Source organism: Varroa jacobsoni, unplaced genomic scaffold, assembly GCF_002532875.2.
Source record: "Varroa jacobsoni isolate VJ856 unplaced genomic scaffold, vjacob_1.0 scaffold_838, whole genome shotgun sequence".
Taxonomy (NCBI): domain Eukaryota; kingdom Metazoa; phylum Arthropoda; class Arachnida; order Mesostigmata; family Varroidae; genus Varroa; species Varroa jacobsoni.
Window position 1 is genome coordinate 73,958 of NW_019213740.1, and position 23,562 is coordinate 97,519.

Genomic DNA, 23,562 nt, shown 5'->3' on the forward strand with positions numbered 1-23,562 from the left:
TATACATTACGCACAGCCTCTATTAGTCAACAGTCTAACATATTTTCAGATTCAGCAAAAATCATTACGCGAACGTGACCGGTTTTTAATTTCCTCAGTTTGATCTTAATTACTATTTTACGATTTGTGAATATGTGTGCAGATTCTCTGCGTGGATCAACGTAATTCCACGTCCCGTCTGTGATCGCCGATCTGTGCATCTATGTAAAAAGGACTGAGGATAGATTTGCTAGCTTGTGACTTGGTTTGTTCTTCTTTTTTTTATTGTTGTTTATTTTGGCGTGGAAAGCTCAAAAACAACAGAGCACATTTCGGCCGGCCGGTGCGTAAAAGTTTCGTGAGTGTGCCTTTTGTTGTATTTGTGCATTTTTTGCGGACAGTTATTGAAGGGGACAAAAACAGTAACGTAATTTAATGATGATGTGTACTAGGCTGCTTCAGGAGCAGTCTGCGATGGTTTTCGCACTATTACTTGGAATACAGTTAGTGCCAGCATACTCCGATCAGGGTACGTTCCAGTCGCAGCCGATGTTTCCTATATTTATCAGTAAACAATTGCTTGACATAATACATTATGCATAGGTTACTGGAGAAATAGTTTGCCGCTATAATCCTATCAGTCCTCTAGTTCTGAATGGTAATCTTGTAGGCCACTGTTTCATAGACTGAACTCTAGCGATAGTACACGAACAATAGCATTAACATAGTATGATATGCAGACACACAGGTGGAGAGGCTACGAAGGGATGTTGTCTTTTCCCGTACCAGGTCTTGTTTGATTCGTATAGGCTCCTCATGCTATTCTTCTTCTGCCCTTTGTCTTTTCGTATGTTCCAATAGTTAGTGTAATGTTGATCGTTGTTACCGTGTCTGTTTTCTCTCTTGGAACTACCCTGCAATTCCTGCCGACCAGTATGACCACCCGATTCGGTCTTGCAGCACCAGGAAAGACCAGCTCCTAGATGAGGTCTTTCGGTGGCCAATCTTGCAAGTCTCATGGAAAATGACATCAAATGGAACTCCATTGAGTCAGTGTCGTATTATTTCGCCGATGCTATTGGGTCGTGGATGTCTTAATATGATGAACAAGCCACTCTATACACAAACGGGATCCGGAGGGCTACAAACAACCACGTCTTTCTAAGCAGAATGAATGTATGTCTACGAGAAGCCTTATTTAGCTAGCTGCCTCAGTTTGGGAATCGAATCCCTTTGTAGCACGTAGGTGTGTACGTAGTCACACTGAAGAGATGATCACTTAATGAGCTACTGATTAGGTAACAATAGAGACCGTCAGCGGTATTAGCTCTGGTATACACCTATATATAGAGATGTGGTGGACACAGACCACTACAATCCAGCCACAGAGCCCACGACCATTATTACGAGGGTTATGTGGCTGAACGCTTCTTAACATCGTAACCTGTGCTGTCCACAGTGGTCATGCACTACTTAGAAAAAGCTGCAGTGAAAAGAGAGGGTAGTGCAGAAAATTAGGCTTCAGGGAACGATTGAGAGACAGCGACCTAGGTTTGTAGAGAGTAGCTGAGCATCAATCGCATTGCTCGCATGGCTTCGATCTGCTTTTCTAGCCACTGGGCTTCTCGAACCCCACACATGCAACGCCTATGTTTCAAATAAGGCGCTTTTTTTTTGTTCTCTGTCCTACCCAACGGGAATGTGTTGAGTGAGCTACATAGCCGACCGCATAGCATCGCTGACCCTGCAATGTTGCTGCTGGTGCTGATGATGATGAGGTTGAGTCGTCTAAATACTTCGTCTTGGAGCATCCAACGACACATGGACCTCCTGGTTCCGAAGGAATGTCATCGTAATCAGGCAGGTTCTGCGGGACCCGTGACTTCTCTCGTGCCTTCACTAGCACGTTCACAGGCTACTCAGTCGGTTTATAGACCCCCGTTCCTTTCTGTTAAGCTGCTCTCAGTAGCGCCAGCAGAAATATAAAGACCGTTCACTTAGCTTGGCAGCAGGTTATGGGCCGTATAGACTGAGTTGCGTGGCCTAAGATGCGTACCTGACCGGTTGGTTGGTCGATCTATCGGCTCGAGAACGTATGTACAACAAAGGCAGGCAAAATGTAGCATAGAAGTGGGGCTACTTCGGCTCGGCAGCAGCAGAAGGATGTCGACACTTCGCTACTCTAGATCACTCTAAAGCAGGCCGTCGTCCTGTGTCTGCAAGGGGCGTATGGTCACATCACAGCACGCTATTCAGCCAAAAAAGCTTTACCGACGTCTCGTGCGCTGTCCACTATATACAGCCAAATCCTGCCACTGCTGTTGTCGGTACAGTACTAGGCGGCGTTACAACTACGTGCACCTGAGGCAGCGTTGGACGGCGGCGAAGACGACGACCGTCTTTGAAGCTATTGCTGTATTTCATAGGATAGGCTTGCTACTTTTTCGCCAGCATGTTATCCAGCCAGATGCTCAGGCCAAACCAAATGAAGGGGCCGCCGCCGCCTCACGAGCTTGCTCAAACAGCAATCATCATCGATGACTAACCGATAGCCATCCATGTATCTCTTTTTGTGTCTTTTCGCTTTGCTGTTGACCTTACCATACATAGCAACGGTGAAAGAAGTGGCAAAAAATTAAGAAGTAACAGCAACGTCAATCCCTTAGAACCTGGTTGTTGTCGTCAAAAACCGTGATTCTCTTCTCGGACGCAGTTTGCTTTCCACGCTGCTCGGCGGATACCGCTAACAGGCGACCCTCTAAAGGTGCGCGTATAGTTACGAGGTCCAATGACAACTTAACATTTTGCTCGAGTATTGCTGGTCTATAAATGAAGCACGTATTCTATAACTAAGCCAAAAACTCGCTGAATCAATATTGTTTAACAAAAAAAACTTCTCGACGCTGACCTGCAAACTGGCTACGAATTATAAAATGACAAGTATACATCTATGCACTCTATAATCTTCATTAAACATTCAAATTGAGAAGCAGCAAAGGCTTCTATTTAAGGGTCGAAAGTGAAGGAACTCATCTCGAACTCATTTTCACCGCCGGCCAATCAGGCCACCTACACGTCATGCATGTGCATGCTGGTCTGCACCTCTAATAGTGCATCGCTTAGTCGGGTCTACGGAATCTGTCTATATATACAGTACTTCTTTACCGTAGTTAGTACAACTATCTGTTTATTCGCAAGTCTATTCGCGATTCCACAACGGTGTCCGGCTGCTCCATCTTCTACATAAAACATTTTGTTTGTGGGCCATCTTAGTTAAAGGCAAACGCACAAAACGGCGACGGCCAACTCCGCGCGGTACGCAGTCCTTGGATTCGCATAGCTCATCGTCTCGGTATGGACAACACAGTGTCGATATATGGCCGAGTTATGCGCGGCACGCGTCTCGTGTATTATATTATAGCTTCAATTTTGTGGGTCGACGAAACTGATATTACTACGCGCGCGTTTTTACGTCATGACGTATTAGCTAGCGTTCTGATGTGGCGTTCGAACCGACGTTCAGGTTGCCAGGCAAGTGTGATGTTACTGTATAAAATAAATTTTATATTCCGCTTTATGTTTACTCCTTCTGCTCCCATCCACCAAGCGATATGATACACGTATAAGTGCCGACCATAACAACAAAAACAATAATCATAATAATAGTAGAAAATTATCAGAATGGCAAATAACAACTAGTCGATGACGGTAGCAAAGCGGGGTGCATCATAACACAAGCAAACGAGACGAAACGGTAATAGCTATAATGCGTCACGTGTATACATGACGCTATCCAACGCAGATAGCGAAAATCCAATGCACCGACTCTAAAAAGGTCGTTATAACCACGGTATCAATGGTTCTACGTGACACTGGCGCGACAATGGCGGTGGTAGGCACGTCGTGCTAAAAGAAGGAAGGGGGTAAAATTGAAGTTGTCTGCTTTTTTCGTTTCGAAACGCCTCAAGAATGATAGTATCTATTGTCGACAATGGCTATTTCGATCCGACAGGAACTTCCGTATAATATGCACGAAGACAGGGTATGAAGAGGGAGAAGATCCGTTGAGTTTATGCCCATGGCAAGATTACTGTGTGCCAACAGTTTGTGTGTGAACAACCTAAAAAACTTGCGGAAGAAGCAAGTAAAAAAAAAAAACAAAATCCAAAAAGCCGCTCATAACTAAAAACACTTGAACCGAGTATTGTCGAGAGCTGCCATAGATCTACTGGTAACTACAACTACACCTATATGTCTAGTCCTGTAGAGGTACGGTTCGACGCCTCGATAGTTTTGTGTCCGGCAGTTTCATCATAAACATTGGGTTTAATTGACTGTGGATTGATGATATCTCGCGCGGTTGGGTGTGAACGCGGTGTTCTCGAGAAGGTCTCAGATTCTGTAAGAGTGCGAATAATGGGTTGGCAGAAGCTGCAGAAGCTTAAAAACTAAAAAGAGGCACCGATGTACGTCACAGTTTCGATTAGGTGTATGTATGATTTTCGGTACGTATAGTGAATCAAGTAGTTTGAAGCGTATCGGTACACTCGGTCGCCAAATATTATATTAACAACGATAAAAACCTGGAATATGTAAATAATAATTTAGTTTTTTAGCAGCATCACGTGTTTTTGTTTAGGCGGCCACGTGTGGTATCTGCTTTCGCCATTTTTTATTGTTACGCTGAGTCGGATTGGTGCGCACGTATACGTCAGCGCTATGCTAGAGATCTCAAGCTCGCAAGGTTTCGTCCACTCTGCCCTTGTTTTTTCCGTCTTACAAGCGGTTTAGGGCGCTCCTTCAATATCTCAGTGCCCTTTGGCCAGCATAGGTACCGCCATCTTTCCCCAAGTCCTGGCTTCATCTCAGCTCAGCTCGTCATGGATTGTGGGGTACCTTTGCTCGTTAGTGAAGCTCAGAACACCCTACGATCTCTACCGCCCCTCGATGACCTACTCCGTAATAATCATCACAGTAAAGCCTGTGGACACAAACATGACGGCCAGAACTGACGGTCCGACGCTGCTGCTAGAGAGTTTTTTTTAGATAACTACGTCATAGCATGCCGTACGAATACCCTGCTCCCGTGAGATATGTACGTACAAAGATAGCAAGTCGATAAACCATCGTCAAGGCTTCTGTTCGAAGAAGGCAAAAAGAGAAAAGGGCCAATCTTCTTCATGCATCGGGGAACGATCGAACCCAATAGATTCTGGGTGCTCCGTAATAGTGGTAGCAGCAGCGTTCAAAGCATCACTAAATGCATAGAAATATACGTGCATCTATGTATCGTGTCGTCTGCGTAAGGTGTGATTTGCCTCCAAGCTTGTTGGCTGCCGCTTAAACAAAGCTGACCGAAAGCCGCCGTGGGGCCGTCACAAGAGCGCTGAGATCGCCGCTGCTTCTGTTGTCGGAGAGGTGTTCAGGCCTTTCGCCTAGAAACACAAAATTCATCTAATACATCGTTACGGCGATCAGTCGTGCGCATTCGTTTTGGTCTGCTTCTTTCTCTCTTTTTCGCGCTCCCTCATCAGGCGTCCCACGGTGAGTTGGAGAGGAATCGAGAAATTTGGCCAACATGTTTAGCACGACAAGTGGACGAAGGGCGACGACGAGCAAAAGTAAACGATATGCGGATGATGAGGGCAATTCACTGTCCTGCTAATCTAGCCGTCTGCGTCCTTGTGCCTCATTAGGCTTTGTTACTTCAGCTGTCTATCGGCGATGATTACACGGACGGCCGGGAGGCAGGGCGTGTTGCAGGCCAATGCCCATGTCTGCCAAATGTCCGCCTAGATAGTCACGTAGCAGTTTGGTAAAAAAACTGTATCCATTATACTTTGTATAGTCCTGAAGCAGCAGTATGATCACCTTTATCTGCGATAGTTCTTCCCATAACTATAATTACGGCGGTGCACGTTAAGTGTTCAATCTAACTAACATTATCAATCGGTCATTAGTGCCCGTAGGGTCCATCAACACCACAGGAGAGCTGTGGAACACGCATTGGCGTATCCTTTTCAAGCTTTTAAAATGCTTTGGTTTGAGATTTTTGCTAATGAAGCAAGCTAAACTTGTACAACTCACGGGTCATATTGTCACTGAGCTTTTTTAGCTATGATTTGACTGTAAATTTGACTTTCGTATTTATTGACCTGCTTTGTTACGTTAAAGCTTAACAGCAGTACGCTTTCTAGATATCAAAATATCAAAACTGATAAAAAAAAAAGACTACATTCGACGGCTGTCGACGATGGCGCTGCTCACGATCATTTTGATAACGATATTGTGGACAAAGCGAAAAGCACAAATATTACATTCGTTTTAAAGATTTCGCGCTCTTTTAGCTTGAATACCCAGTGGCTCTACTACCAAAACTGGCCGCATTCATCAGCTTAACGATCTCTTCTGTTAGCTGAGCGCTGTTTAAAATTAAGCAGCCTCCAAACAGCGTAACGCGTCAATGTGTATGATAGAATGTAAGTGAAGAACTATCGTCAAAAGGGCCGGTCTGTTGAAGGAAACACATTGGGGACCAATAATAACAAGAGCTTCCAAATGGTGACGACAGTCCCGACGTCGAGGAAGCACTAAGGAATTTTTGGGAATCTCTAGACAACAGGCTGAATTAGCTTAGCGCAAAACTCAGGAGAAGGAGACTGAAGTCGGTAAAGCTGACTTTTAGAAATAAATTGTTCATGATTATTTCATTCATCGTAATTCTTCGCTGGCGTGATTATTAAATATGATCAACCCGGTAAGGCCTGGGCACCGACGCGTAGACACACGCCGTTGTTCGAGAATCGGATTCAGATGAGAAATTTTAAAGTTTTGAGGAAATTATTCTATGAGGCCCAGTTTCCCCACTTAAAGCAGAAGAGCACAAAATAAACATTGAACTATAAAGCAAAGAAAAGGCGAAGAGAATGAGGGATGAAGGATCCAACTTACTCTGTCAACGATATTTCACCGGTTGTAGCTTTGCCTCGTCATTGGGCATTTTCCACGCGTAGTAGTAGTAGTACAATATACTAAGTCAGCAGCTGTGTAGTGCTCTTCTTTTTAGGTCAAATCAGCGAAGTCGGAAAGCAAAAAAAATGTTTACAGCTCAACGGGTTTGTGATCTAGCGTCTATCTATCGAAAAATTGAAGGGGGCATATACGGTATCCACGTATGGAACCGATTCAACCGATTGTTAGTCATACAGCTCACTATACGCGCATTCGTTTTTATTTTCATTCAATAAACAACATCTATTTACAGAAATAAGAGCGTTCTCGTCTTATACATTAGCTATCTGTTTATAGGAGCTAAAACCGTCTACCTCATACAGTAGTGCGTTATTTCATGGTTTATATTTTTCCCCTATTTACTTTAAATTATTAGTAAACGACCGCGTACCTGAGCCAGCCGATGCAGGCACAACGGTCTTTTTGCAGAGGAAAGTCCCATATTGACAAATCGTATATACTAAATGGGCAAGCCGCTATCGAATTCAAATCAATGACTTTGGTCGCCCCAATTTTTCGAGTGATCCTTTGGTGATATACTACATTACAGCGCCAATAAATTACACGACTTCTTACCAGTAGCTGCACGAGGGCGAAAGGGTTCGTTAACGACAATCGTGAAATGTGCGCGTGCCACGCTTACATGTGTCCACTTAACGTAGGCGCTATGTACGCGAAAGCAAGGGGGAGACTATGGTGTTTCTTTTGCACGTTTTTTTTTTTTTTTCGTATACAGTATTGTTCCTCGGTGGCCTATGATCAGCTCACAACTATGAACGAATACCAAACATCGGCTAACGTGTAGCGAGTTCCGTTCTAATTGAGTCTTCGTTAGCTGGACAATCACTCACTCAATTCGTGCGCCATTACGCAAGTAGCGGTTGAACGGCTCGACTAAGTACGATTAAGGGAGACTACCGGAGGGTATTACTTTACTATACGGTGGGGAAAAAGTCATCGTCAGAACTACACTACACGTCTATAGGTACCATCAAATCTTCCCAAAGGTACATTAATGATACAGACTACCCTTAAACTGTTGCTTCTAAACGCACCTGACAGCGAACGAGTGCAGCTCTAGTTTAGCTAGAGTAAAAGTAAACGTCCTTTCAATTTAGCTAATAAGCTTTGGTACCAGATTCTACTACAATTATTATCAGCTACAAAAAATCAATAGGATCTATACAGCTGAATAATAGTACAGGATGCCATCGCGGTGGGCCGATCAGGCCCTGACCGAAACGTGTAATTAATATGCTGTTATGAAAACAGTTTAACTAAGTTTTCTTTTAGCCGGAATTAGTTACTGTATTGCTACAAAGTTATTATATTGCCCATTTTATTTTTATTGCGGTTAGAGCGGTTAGAAAGAGCAGAGCGAACACGTTTGAACAAAAATGTTTATTATTAATTTGTGAAACTTATCGAATCATGCAGAGTTTTTTTTTCTATTTTGAGTCTACCTTATGCTAATTCGGACGCCGCATATCACCTTAATTCCACTAGCATGTGTTTATCATTTTTATCTGTTGATCGCTTTCTTCTTGCGCATCTCGAGATATTGATATCGCGCTATGTTCTTTTAGGTTTTTTTCCCGACAAATTCGTGCGACTTGCATCCTGCCTGGCCAGATCTTCGTTCACGGCACCTTTTTTTACTTGAGCCACCGTTATCAGTGAATGCCTGAACCAGACTACACTATATTCGTTTTGCTCGATACTTCCTCGTATCGTTCCGAGACAAGAAGCAAAGTGTAGCGCAAAAATATAACTTATTTGGGTAGCATTCAGAAGTATCCATGTCGACTCGCTATAATTCAAGGGGCATCAAGGGGCACCAGTAGGCATTGCTCTGACTCAGGCGTCACTTAAGCCGGCCAACGAAATTGACGGTAACGTGTAATGTTGGTAAAGGGGCAAAGTAAGACCCACTTTAGCGGCATACATGTGCTCCTTCGGTGTCCTTTGTCGCGAAAATTGTTAAGGCTAAATGCTAGTCGGTGTCTGTACACCTAAGACTACTAAAGTCATCATCGGGTCACGGGGCCGAAGCTTAACAATTGCTTCAGATTTTGTATTTCAAAGTTATATTACTGCGGTTTCCATACGTTTACATGACAGGCGCTGGCTACAATTCCCCATGACACAAAACTATCGTACTACCTAGAGTAAATACGTCTGACTAACACGATCATACACCACTCGGCAAAATTATCTCACAATTTCGTTACTCTTTGAAAATAGCATAGTTAAAAAATTGTAAAGCAGGGAAAATATCAACTAGAACAAAATATATGGCTTACGTGTCTCGTTTATGCAGACGTTTCTTGTCGAACGGTATCTTGTTTACGGCACTTTTCTAGATGGAACGGCTGTTGCTAGCTACAGCCCAAGCTAGAATGGCATTCTGTACTTTTCTAAGAATACTTTATTCACCTCTACCGATTTCATACGACGAGTTTTTGCTCGGTTCACATTGGATCAGCAGGTCGGCATCGAACGATTTTAAACGGGTTATCGATCCTCGGCAACTATGCATAGAATTCAACACCATCCGCCGTGGATCTATCTCAGCTGAATCCTATATTATATACCAGCATACATCAGTTACACTGCAGTTAAACAGCCTTTTGTGCTAAGCTCTTCATGTATTAGGTCGACGTTTTCAATTTGTTTTTGCCCTTCAAGCAGACATTCTACTGGCTTTCAGCAGACTGCTCGCCTGGTTCGAGCACTGAGAAATGTGAGCCAAACCAGACACCCGAGACAAACAAACGTACGTACGTGCGTGCGTGCGTGCGTGTGTGCGTGCGTGCGTGCGTGCGTGCGTGAGAGACAATCATATAATAAATGCATGCAGAAAACACAAAGGTGTCAACGCACGATTGCTCGCGCAGCGAAATCAAGTTCTAGCAGTGAAGAATGGAACAAGCGGATTTCTCTGGATGGAATTTCGCCAAGCAGTTCAGAGTTGCCTCATTCCAAATCTGGGGCACGCGATGAACACAAGCAGAAGTCAGGTTTGACAATGAGGATCCACCGAAAAGATCCCTTTTTTTCTGTTGACCTTTTTGCTTGCTAGCAACAATATACAACAATGAAGAACCGAACTGTCTTTTTTTGAGTGGGCGCAGCGGAAAATTCCGCTCGCTAAGCAACTGCCGCAGTTAACAACGAGAAATGTCGAATTTCGAAAACAGTATAGAGATATCATTTGATATGGATAGCGAATGCTGCACGCTATCCGATGATATATTGATAGAGCTGCTATATAGAACGCTGCAACATCTGAAGGTACGGACGCACACTGCAAAAGGCGAGTCCTATTCGCCTTATAATCAGGAAGCTTCGAACGGTAACGAAAACAGCTTAGGAACGTGTTCTTTCTCGGAAAGATGGAAAATAGTTTGATTCATTATGTATCGTTTATCTTCTTCTTGCTATATCGTACTTGATTTGTACTCGACATATAGGTTCGGTACGGAGATGGCAGCGTGAGTCGACTTAGGTGATTTAGGCCCACTTAGTTATTCTCTCTTCTGGCTACTGGCTTTCGAGTTTACCAACAAATGATGTTCTGGCGTATTGAAATTGTCTTCGCTAGATAGAGAAGCTTCTCATCGCAGTGATCCAACTGACCATCGATGACACTCGTTTGTCAGTTCTGCTTTCAAGTTTGCCCCTGTGGCTGATTCGTTTATTGAGCCCTAACATTAGCGTTTCCGTTATCGAGTCTTTCGTCTGTGATCCAGTTGGAGGGTGATCACTCTTCAGCTACACTGACGAAGCGGATCCGATGGTTTCATTCTAACTATGATTGCTTACAGTCGGCCGCTCAGCTGCATACCAGGCAAAAATCGCCGAGATCCGGTGATGGTGACAAGGTTCATATCTAATTGCTCGTTCGTTACATAACAAATTGGTGGCGTTAATATGAACGTGAACGTAGTACATGTATAACGTTGACGTAAATTGAATTGTTCAAACACGTAGCAGGAATTCTTTGAGACCGCAGTTCGCGTATAGGTATTGCCTCGGCGTAAAAATTTACAGTAATTCCTAGGGTAGCTCTAACCAGTGGTCAACTTAGATTAGCCCTAATTATCCGTATGGCTTTTAGTGATAGCGTGCTGCCAACAGACGTCGTAAGCAATAGCTCTTCATCTATTTACGTTTGAAGCCTAACTTCCATATAGATATATGCATATATATGCCATAAATTATAACTATTTAAAGATGAGCGATGCTATCTCGCTAGGTCGATGAACTGCAATTGCAAAGCAGCTGAAGGCTGTGTGGTGAAGCGTTACGAGCAACTTATATGGTAGATCTAATTGCAAAGCAAGAGGTCGTGTGTGCTCATAAAAAGAAGTTTACCTCAAATTGTGATATACTTAATAACAATAGTCGTGTTACTTTACCGAATGAAATGGACGATCATGTGCGTGTCGCGTCGATTCCGGTTACGGTTTTATGAAATTTTTAATTTAAATGACGTATATTTGCCAAATAAGAGCTAAATTTTCAAAGCTTCGGTAGCCTTCGGATTTTCAAAGACGTACTAACTGGTAAATTTTAGAACTTAAATAGATGAGCATATTGAAATTTACCATTAAATTTTAGCTTTTAAAGCTTATATATAACTGTATTTGTGGTACTATCGTCTGCGGAACACTAACAACAATAACAGTACCACATACGGCTTCTGCTGACGCGCATTGAAGGAAATTATTTGTTTTCTCGAATGCATTTTATCGTATTACATAGTGCTTCGCTACTAAACATAGTTTATATGATATTAGCCGCCTTACGACTGTATCTTGTACAGGTTTTTAGGGTTAACAAATGTATTTTCCTTTGCTCTTGAATAACGCGGAGCTGGGACACATGGCGACATTAAATAGGTTACCTCAAATAGGAAAATGGGAGTAGCCAATAGACAGACCGGCAGACAGCCGGCGAACCAGTAGCTGTAATGAACAGCAGACTATACTAATATCATATATATGCGGTAATTTCTCCTGCCATCCCTCGGTAAATGACGATTTCATCGGATGCAACATGTTGCGAATAGGTAAAATGGTAAATACGTTTCTCCATGGCCGCCAAAAGATGAGCTGTGGTTAGTTTGCATTGACGACGCCGTTGCTGGGCTTGGTCTCCGTTCACAGCATACCATATGCAAGTAAGCCGATGTTAAATAGGATTTATCCTACGTGTTTCAACGAAATGCATGTATTGAGACCGCCATAAAAGCTAAGAGTTCATTTACCTCTAACAGTTTGCATCTATTTAGGGATGGGGTTACTTTGCCTCTGTAAGTCGTAACCGTGTATTCCTGAAGGCTAGAAATTGTCAGATTTTTCAGTATACAGACTCAAAATAATTCATCATTAAATTAACTACCTTTGACAGTTATTGATGACTGTCCTGAACGAGCTGGTACCACTTATGAGAAAGACGTAGGAGTGGAGCTAGTGACAAGGTGCGAACGACGAAAATAGCGAACGATCTAGACGCCCTAGGACCCCTACTTTATAAGGACGTCATCACAAAGCAATAGCAAGCGACGCACCATGTTTTCATCGGTGTGCTTAATTAAAGCTAACAAGGTCTTAACTTCATCTATGTTCTCCTCCTGGATCAACCTGTGGGTTCCGGTAAATGCTGTTTTCCTTGCCGATGCTGCTGCTGCTGCAGCAGCCACGATCGATGCGACTTGCAAGGGCAGAGTTCGGCCATGTGCTCCTCCAAGTAACTCCTTCTGTCATTTATTAATTTTTGCTGACCACGACACGTTAGTTCGTCCAAAAGGCTCGGCCTGCCTCGGCCTAACTCTGGTGCAGGCACTCGCACGTCAAAGTGATAGCAACGTTATTTTTTTGGGGCTCTTCAACAGTAGCTGAGGCCGTTGGCAGCCGTAAGAGCTTGCGGCAATCTCAGTCGCTGACGATAACCAAGCGCTAGATCCCTCTTTACTTCAAGAATATTTTCACGGGGAACTTGAAGCTAATGACTTCTACCTGCGAAAGGCGACGTAAGAATAATTTGCATAAAAATAAGGATATAAAAGCTGTTTTTCGAGTACCAATTTCAGGCAAAAACGGGTAAGTCAAAAATAACAGATTGACGGCGGTCACTAGGTCATCATTGCTGGACGATCTTACGCAATAGCCTGTAAATACCCTCTCAATGCTCCTGACACGTTTTGAGAACCAGTCTTATGCTGACATATTTCGTTGTCGCTGTGTTTGACGAGCTTTTTGCTGAGGTCCGTGAGTTAACTTCTTCACGACCTTCATCCAGAGCTGCGCGGCTTCATATAAAAGCTGTTCGTTCGCTGCAAGTGCCTGATCTGTTGGTTTCGTACAGCTCGAAGCGGCACCCCTTCTCAGAAGCATCACGAGCAATCCGCGCGACAGGAACTTTACGCCAAGCGAAGAATGGACGAATTGGCCAAGCACTCGTCGAGGTAAACCAGAAGAGATAGCAACAGGCGACGTTTGGATCGATCGGAGGGAAGAAAAATAACTTCTCACGAATTGAGTGGACGCAGACTTTCGCTTGGGTCGTTGTTATCGTTTTCGTCCTTAGCCAACTCCGGCCATAGTCGCGCAACAACCCACAGCAGAACTAGAACGTAATCGCAAGAACAGAGAGGGTGTCGAATCCTGTATGATTTTAAAAGAGCATACGCTTCTACAAAAGCTAGTGAAACGTTGTCGGCTGTTGTGAAATACGTGCGAATGTATATTGATTCGAGGAGCGCACATCACGTTAGGTAACAGCGACGCCAATGCGTAGGGATGTGTCAACGTGCCGCTCGTATTTAATAGGATTTAAGCAGGGATTGACTCAAGCGTGTCCTAGGAGAAGGGGCAGTCGTAACATGTTCATGGAGTGGATCAGCGGGAGGAAGCACACACTGGAAAATAAACATTTACAAAAAATAACTTAAGACAAAAATTAATTTCGACGCAAGCTGTCACTTCTAGCACGGTATACGCCGTTTATTGTTTGTCGCACGATTTTTAAGAGATCGCATCAAACGCGGTGGCCTTATGAGTACATGTTTATGCGCCTCAAATCTGTAGGATGCTACGCAATGCGTTTGTCAATAGTTTTTCTCACAGGACATTTCTAGCTCCGCGCCGCTTCAAGCGTTGAGTGAGCTATCCTCGTCTGATGCTATTCGATGTAATAGCGAGCGATGCGTAAATACTACCAGTAGAAGATGGTAACGGCACTAGATCTGTGTTCACTGTGTCGTCTCTACAGCAGAGCTTCTATGTGAGTTGGGCCGATTGCGATCGTGTCTTCACCGTAAACCGCTCGGTTGGTTCGGTGAAAATCGACCCCTCTAGTCGTTTTGTAGCAAGATGAGGATCGCGTCGGTCATTGTTCGTCTTGTGAGTGACTTGTATTAACGACTTCGCCAATGAAAGAAATGAGGTGCGACAAAACGTTGCGGGTGGAATGATCCAGTCGTTTCGTTGACTACTCTTCTGATATATCTATCATGGCTTTTTCCACAATCTCACTGCATAATCGAGTGAGAAAAAAAAAATATAATCATATTGTGACGTTCCATCTCGAATTATACTAGTAAACAGTGTAGGAGCTCTTTGTTCCTGAATCAATATAACGTTGCAATATTCTTAAGCGTCGGCGTCGATTGTATCATCACGAGAGTTCAGCTAGTCAACGAAGTGACCAGCTATAGCACTGCTAATTCTACGCGGAGCTGTAGTGTTGTCAACGTTCTGTCCGTCTGTTGCTACGTTTGGTGCCATCTACGTATGACCCACTTGTTAATAGCTGGGTCGAGCCGATGTCTATCGCTATTGAACGACAATCGCTGCTTGTCGCTTTGCCGTACCCGTCGCGGTGAATAGCATCAAACAGTTGCTCATCTGTTGGCCAACCAGCGCTCGATTACAGTGGCCTACTGCTGATGGCATGGCACTAGTTAAATAAAAAAGATTACCATAGGAAAACTAACTGTAGTTTATTACTGTCGCCGACAGCAACAGCGGGCCACGGATACTGTCGAGCGAAACGATAGCCACAACGGCCTGCTGACAACTGCCACAGTGGCTGCTCACAGTACAATGTTTAACTAAGTGCATGAACCTTATCCTGTGCTGCTGCTACTACAAAAGCTGTTCCTATATACATTGAATAGCGAAACGCATAAAGTTGTAGCTTTTTTTTTTGCAGCATGTTCATGTACCCACTAGTCAATCTATCTATATATATACGTTACGATGTACATATTTAGCGCACCTGATGTGGCTGTCGTTAGCTTAGGCTGAATCGAGGGCAATAATCAACTGGACTTTCCGATGTTGCCCCCTGTTTTTGCTTTGGTTTATCTCAATTTTTTACGCTTACCCACCACTCATCCGCCCGACGCTATCCATTTGCGTGAAAGCGCTGCGTGACGCTGAGTCAAGAAGCAGTCGTTGTTACGTGTGTGTTCATATATACATATATCCTGCTTGAAAGTTTATAACGATATCTACCAGAATAATTGCTCTTATCTACCTATATAGCATTATCTATGTAGATGTACACCGACTTAGAATACGTGGACGATCTTCTAGCGTAATCGTATCGCGTGATAGCCTAGGCCCATCTTATACATTAGCTTCGATCTACTCTCCAGGATGACCTTGAGGCGTAGAACTTTGATGATCCAGATTTTTAAACCAAATCAGTGATTGTTGTCCCAGTGAATGGAGAGCTAAATTGAAAGTTTGTGACGGCAAAAAGAGAACCTCCATCTAAGATATATAGTGAAAACTAATGATACGTAGTCGCTCTAACGTAGTTTATGCTTCTTAGTTTTGTATACAAATTATCACGTGCTATCGCTATTAGGTGTTTGTGTGGATCAATAATCGTCGAAATGAGGATTGTGAGACAATTTAGATGGCAGAAGACGGCTACGTAATGTGGGGAACCTAATACGAATCCCAATTTGACACACGGGAACACCGGGAGGAAAGAGGTCTCGATGATAGGCGAAGTAAGTTTTGCGCCTCGTCTAACAGCGGCAGTAGCGTTATCTCGAATGAGATCACCCGTAAAAGATCTGAGCCGTCGCATCAAACACTATCATCGTGTGGCTTTGGGCGTCATCGTGAAGTCAAGAAGCTTCTCCTGTTCTCGTTGTGAGTCAGCAAAATGCCAAATCTCAGAACGAAAATTGTTCACGTCGGAAGCGACGATAGTCAGATGCAAAGATACGAGAAATACAGAGGTGTATAAGTATGGCCAGAAATTTGCCACCGTAACGAACAGCGTAGTAACCGTGAGTCATTCTCAATTTATTCAACGAAGTACGCAGCAGACTGCAGTTGATTAAATAAATTAACATTAGAATCCTGTCTTCCTGCACAGTACTAGCCATTACGCTGGTAAGCACACACTTATTGTGGTGTGCAACGTTATGTAGATATATATCACCGAAAAAATACCAAATACTACATTTTGGTACGAGGTGCTCTCACCCATTTGTTGGACACCGTTTTTATGCTGGAAAAAATTGGATTAACTCTATTCAACTTTTGTCGCTGCTTTTTTGTCTCCGTGAGATCGTTGTCTATTTTTTATTGTTATATTAGTATGTTCTAACTCGACGACGGTCACAAGTTTGGCGAAAATCCGGCGACTAACTAAGTCAAAATCGTATCGTCCCTTCGACGTTATACATTGCCGTTTCGATCATACGTAGAGGTCATAAACTTTATGGCACAATGTTAGCTTGATAAAAAGTCATTTTACAGTTTGAGTGTCTTCATTACCATGACTCTCACTAGATTTTGCTCTCATGCCACTTTAACTAATAAACAAGTGCCAGGATAATCTTTGGCTTACCCTGAAATATATGCCTAGTGAAGGGTTGCTATGTTTTGGCACGGTGTTTTTTGTTTTCTTTTGTCAAGCGTAGCATAAGGGTCCTTCGTTCCTTTTGATCAATATTATGAGAAGGCATCCGAGTGGTCGACGAGCGGACAAAATGATATCGCTTTAGTTCGATGCCTGTCGAGCTTGGCAGAGGTACGGAATACGCATCAGCAATGACCAGCATAAACGCGAATTGATCAACCGCTATCGCCATGCAATGGCCGAACCATATCTAGCGCACTACCTTAAGTGACAGTTGGTCATATTCAAGGATAACTGACACGAGGGATGGCATCAACGGCTACTGCAGTTTCACGCGCCTGCCAACTCCTAACCAAAATAGATTGCGCACGTACACACACCATCTTCTTCATCATCACCGACGATCTTCTGCTTCGTATTTTTTCATCTCGTCTTACCGGTCGACTCGGAGGTTTACGTTAAGGCGCGCCGGCGGCAAACGGGACAATAACATGTCTAGCGGCCGACACTTCTTCAAGCGGCGTCTTCATCCACTCGGTGTACTCTCTCGTCAGACCCCAGAATTTGTCCGTTTTCATCAGCGTCAGTGTTTCGTTTCGGCACAGATCGCCATTTAGTACAATAGCGCTCTAATATAGATTCTGCCAGCGTGGCTACCCTTGCTGGCTAAAGGTTTTGCATCAAAGTTCGTTTCGTCGCCCTATCCCATTCCAACTGAGCTGTACGTTCAGATCACGATTCGTCCCATCCTTGACAACATGGCCAACCGTAACAATAGCGAAATACGTATCCGCTACCGCAACTACGGCTGCAGCATTATCATATTGACATGGCCGTTTTGGTAAAAAGTTGATGTAATTATATGGCGGCATGATCTATATTGGTGATATCTTTGTAGCTGGCATCTATGTTGTTATCGTGGTCGTACTCATATTCAAGCGATGCTTGAACTACACTGGAGGTTATATATTCTGAGCGAATTGTCTACTGATAGTAACGGGTCATTGTGCAACGTTTTGCTCTTAGCATCATGCGTCCGCTCCGTCTAGTAGATCTGAGGCCACAAAGAAGCTAACTTGCGAGTAATCATTAACACATTAATTGTCACAGTTGCTATTTAACTTAGTGCTATGCGGTCGTCGAAGATCGTAATAGTTGTAATAGTGTCATTTGTTAATGATTATGTTTGAAACGGACAACTTCGAATAGGGGCGAGAGGGAGGAACTGCTAAATACGGCCATGTTTGCCAACATTCGTTGCCACTTTTTTTTTTGAATGAGCCGATCGCGGAAGAGGCAACGTCCGTCCTGGTATTGGCCCTGCTAGAAGATACAGACAAACGGTTTACTGCTGCTGGTCTAGATTAAACGTGCCGGTCATGACGCAGGGTAAATCCAAGACTGCATGACGCTAGCGCGGCAGTAGAAATGTCGCCAACGAGAAGTCGCGTTCGAGGTGGACACCACAGGTACGTCGCATGAGCGATGAGTTGCAACGCGACAAAATCAGAACTGTTCAACCACATGTCTTGCGCGATCAACGACAGAAAACGTATTTGGAATTTGAATAGGAGATCATTTAACGAGCATTGATAAACAATCGGCAGGACAAGCCACCGACAAATCCATCGACCCACGCTGTCAACAGCAGCGAAGGAGACCGACTCGCAAAATGAATTAGTCACGGTCAATATTTGACCGTACGGGGTTCCCTAAGCTTTTTTTAAAAGTCAACGAAATCAAAAAAGACACGATCGGTCCCTGCGAGAGAATCGTCACATTCGTTGAAAACTGCGATAGAAGTAACAGTTTTACTACTTCTAGTATGAAATAGTACTCTGTATTTTTCCCTCCGTGTCTCTTTTATTTCGAAAAACGTTTATGATTTTCTTAGCCTTCTGCCGCGGCAAATGCAAACGAAGATCCAACACATGCCGCATACGCTTTTAGTTCTCGTATTTTTTCCTAGTCTGTCAAGCATAATGTTGCGAGCAATACTACGTACACGAGCTACGTACATGGCTGGAGGGTTTCCGTCGAGGCCGTTACATACTCTTCTCACAATTAATCTAATGCAACTCGTGCAGTAACGTACCTAAACTAAGTAATCTACCTGGTCGTAGCTAGGTTGTTGTGTAACTGCGTGTCAACGGCTTAATAACGACGTGCTTGGCATGTCTGCTCCTATTGGATATGTTTGCTATATTGGATATATTCTAAAAAGGTTCTCCTTGTCGTTAGATTGTTGCTAACTCCTCTACTAGAGGCGCTATCGGTTCTCTTAGTTTATGCCGACAGCAACGACAACTTCAACAAGAACAATAGCTCATTCGGCTGCTATATTTGGGTCAGTAATTTTTGAAAGGCCTTAACAGTAGCAGCCCCTGTCAGCGCTTATAGGTTATGGCGGTAATAGTGAGTCTTTGTTATATATATATATATATATGTCAAACTGGAACTTCACGTTATTTCCTAGGTGACATATAAACATCAGTAGTTTACTCACTCGCTTGGCTCCGCGCACAGCGGAACGCTGCGCAGATCGCGTTCAGTCGACACAGCTGCTGCAGCTGTTGAAAACGGTATTTCTACAGAAAGAGCCGCAGCGAAGATGGCCGGGCAAAGCGTTTGATGAGATTCGAAGGTTCAACGGTGATGACAGCCGTCGAAATCGTCGGCTAATTGACCGTGTAGCTGCTGACACAAAACGACATAGGCAACGTATGAAAACAGAATCGTCAATCTTCCGTCATCGCTCGCGTCTCCGATTGAACAGTGTCCCCTAAACATTGGGCGATCGACGTCAGAGTCCCCTATTGGCTACGTCGAATAGAGACGGGCTGTCGTTGAAAAGTAGATAACGCTTCAGTCGGCTAGTATATCACTATGCGGTGTCGATGTTCAGTTTATTCCATCGACCGAGCTGAATTTACCCAGCAATTTTATTACGAAGGTAGTGATGAGAAATCGAACCAGCGCACGGAACTAGACGGCCAGGAGGAACAGATTTGACTGTAGGAATGAATAAACGTATGATTATGAACACATTATATTATAGAGTTCCCAGACGTTGGACGGATAACGGTACTATGGTGAGCTGAAACTAAATGCTTCGGCTACCCTCTGAACAATGGTGTCCTCTTTAAATTCGATTGATCAAATCGATTGGATCGCTCATTTTTTCTCACCTTGTATGTGTAAGGTACAACGAGTGCACTGTTTAAGCTTAAACTTCTATTGAAAAGTTAACTATTCGTAATTATATGCTTGTAATAGCATTTTCGCGTATTGCCACAATATGTGGAAACATGTATGTACGGCATGCTGCAAACGTTCAGCTATTATCAATAAACCCTAACGATTGTCGTCTACTTGCGGTACATTCGTTCATTTATAGTAAGTTAGAGTTAATTGCTAGTTGTATACGTGGAAGCGGAGAACCGCGGTAGCTCGAATCAAGCTCTAAATTGGCAATCTGCCTCGACATGACGCCTTCATTTGCACGATCGTATCGAGTGATTTTTACGGAACATTACGTCAGGTCATCACGAGTTAGTATTTATAAGTTGCTAGCCGTAGAAAATATATAATATAATTGTCTAATGTGTCTCGTCCTTGCTAGAGCACGTTTTGCATTTCGGTTTTCCTTACCGGTTTCGTTTTTATATGTAGCGCCCCATTTGTTGGGTGGCATCAAGTGCACCGAGATGTCCGAAGACGACCGACGAAATCACAATGGCAAGCTATATGATTTGATTGCCGATCTGATTTAGAAGCGTCAGCGCTCTTCGCTTCCTATTTTTCCTATATTTCGATTGAGCGCCGTCAATAAACGTAATTTATGTCTAGCGATTCACTGCTTTTAGTGACTTTCGCTTGTTCCAGCTATTTGCGTCCAGTTTACGGCCTTCCTGGTCCAAGGGCTTCAATGTGACTTCAATAGAAATTTTTGAAAAATAATGCCGAGAACTGCACGCAGTCGGTTTTGGGCTCCGAGGAAGGAACACAAGCAAAACTCTAGCGTCGGAAACGAAAACTTTAATATTAAAATTAACCAGGCTAACATCAACACAAAAGCGGAACTTCGAAAGAAGCTCGAAGGCCTTCCATTGCGCCCTTTGCCGACAGGAACATACCTGCGTGCTTGGTTTCATGCCCAAATTAAACAATATCAACGGATAACAATGAGCCAGCAAAAACGTAATTTGCTGTAGACACGAAGAAAAGAATGAAACAGATATTACTATTATCTAATGACTATGACGCTTGAGGATCGCTACATCTCCAGTGGCATAATTCCGTAAAATAACTAAACGGAATACAAATGTCGGAAGTTTTGCAAAGCACACCTACTAGCTGGCAGAAACAGTAGCCACAAGGGATAACAGAAGTAGTCCAGGCAACAGGTAGATAGGTAAGCAGGTAGGTAGGTCTAGGTGGGCAGCGTCGTACGGTAGGAAAAACGCGGCAACAGCTAAATCAATCAATGCGACAACGTTGTTTCTCTGAACTATTATTATGCCCATTATTTCGAACTCCTCTCCACGATGAAACAGCATACAAGCTTTTAATGGGAATATTAACATTAATAGGTTATAGTTTGAAGCAATCGGATGTGACGGACGGCCTCAGTACAATTCGACATGGATTTAACGAAATAGTTTCCTGTTCCTTCACGCCATCTTGCGTTTCGGGATTGTGCTGTTCCTGATCTCTGTAGTGAAACACTTCTAATTGTTTATCATGTTATTTTCGAAAACGCTCGCGATGTTGCATCGCGTAAGTCTTACGAAAACGTGTCGAATACACAAAGTGTTTATTTTTTCGGCAGTACAGTTCGGGTGGTAATAGTCCATCTTTGTTAAGTACGTGGCTGGATAGCTTGACGCCACAGTTAGGGCGTAGATCATTATGACATTATGAGAATTACGATGGCAGCCCAGCGGCAAGATGCCATGTAAGATCGTATGAATACCGTGAAGGCGTCACTTCCGCAGCGCCGAGTTAATTTTACTAAAATTTTGAGTAATCAGAACAGCGGCATTGTATCATGAAACGATCGGCAAGATGATGTCGAAACTACACACATGTTTATCGGAAAACTTCCGCCGCTTCTGTAGCTGCACATGTTGCGCTTCGCGGCGTATACTGGTTTGTAACAATAGACGACTCATGAGTGAGTCAATACGTCAGAAGTAGCCTGTGTTTCGATATTGGAGATATTTTACGCTTGCTAACGCATAGCAGATTCAACTAGACTACGTTATTCTGTGCCATAGACGCATGCGCGAGCGCACACGTGTATGTACAGATGAAATGCCTTCTGCTTTGGGTGGAAGCAGTGCTTAGACACGAAACCAAGAGAAGTTGTAAAAAGTGGGGAAAACGTCAAAGATACTGCTAATGAATACAGCTCAGACTCGTGGACAGTTACGTTGTTATGCAATGCTCAGAAGCGAACAAGAAATGAGTTAGAAGGGTTCAGAGAAACGCAGATAATGGATTATGCGGGCAAGTTCACCTATCCCTCGAATAAAGACTATACAAAAGAAACAGAAGCTACCGTTGGGAAGAAGCGACAAAATGATAATAATTTAAACGAAGATAATTAACCGCCAAATGCCACCGACGAAGGGGGCATCTAAGCATCATGTGCACAACTATCTTAAACACCGCAATATTGACTATCTATAAGCTATTATATAATTGTATTGAACAATAAACTATATTTTCAAATACCGCTTCGGAAACATCGTGTGCGCACGTCTGTGTGTGTACCGCCATGACACTTTCAGTATCACAAAAATTCAGTTTAGAATAAATGGAAAACGTAAAAGGAGACGGAAGCGTTTGCTAATATAAAAATCTTAGCATCTAGAACAGATATGAACATGGTGTTTGTTCGTAACTTTTAGCTGCATTTCCTTCAAATATACAGAAATATAAACTTTTTGTGGCGAAATAGTGACCTTAAGTAAAACGAGCAATACCATTGAGAGTAAAAGGTGACACGCAGAGAGTAAGTTACAGCGATAGACAGTGTCTCGTCTCGCCTGTGTTACATGACCACCGATAGAAATCTAAAATCGTTGATACTTTCTGAAGTATTGAGACATAAGCCCCCTTTTATCGTCATTATTCTTATTGTATTGGCTTGATTCCATTAGAAGAAAGTAAAGAAAAAAAATGGCGTAATAATTACGTTAAATTAGCTCTCTGTCTATAAAATTGTAGACCGGATCGAGGTGTCCAGCTTTTAGCCGATTCTAGTTAAAACTCACATTTACAAAAAATATTCCTTTTATATATATATATATATATTATATATATATATATATATATAAGTTTGCCGGATTGCGCCATGATAATCATCTGTATAGATGATCCAGTTTTTTTTTTTTGTTTCAAATAAATAGTGTTGACGGGACACAAATGAACGTTCTAAGAGGTACAATGTCATGTCGCCTTTTTTTTTTTTAGATAAATTCGATCGTTTTTTTGCCTCTCTACCTGGTTATATGCGCTATACAACTTTGCTTTAGTTGTTGAAAAGAAGGTTGCAGATGTTTCCAACGTTTGCGTCTACTCGATCGGTTACTCACTCGCGAAAGCCAGAAGATGCTCGCCGTTACCATGCCTTTAACGAGTATTGGCAAAAGTGTAATCATCAAATAACAG

General features: G+C 43.1%; 1 protein-coding gene and 1 long non-coding RNA gene across 4 annotated transcripts in view; one reads left to right on the top strand and one right to left on the bottom strand.

Annotated features, from left to right (window-relative positions):
* The window catches only part of LOC111264230 (uncharacterized), a 44,150-nt gene extending 34,766 nt beyond the window's left edge, over positions 1 to 9,384 (bottom strand). For both annotated transcript variants that reach the window (XR_002682766.2, XR_002682764.2), the window contains exon 1: positions 9,294 to 9,384. This is a non-coding gene — a long non-coding RNA (uncharacterized LOC111264230). The remainder of the gene's footprint in view (positions 1 to 9,293) is intronic.
* Positions 1 to 23,562, top strand: part of LOC111264227 (sushi, von Willebrand factor type A, EGF and pentraxin domain-containing protein 1) — a gene marked incomplete at its 3' end in the record, with an annotated part of 77,300 nt that overhangs the window by 3,119 nt on the left and 50,619 nt on the right. Inside the window, 1 exon segment of one of the 2 annotated variants that reach the window (XM_022839928.2) lies at positions 143 to 508. In XM_022839928.2, coding sequence (XP_022695663.1) covers positions 415 to 508 — 94 coding nt within the window. 2 annotated transcript variants of the gene reach the window in all.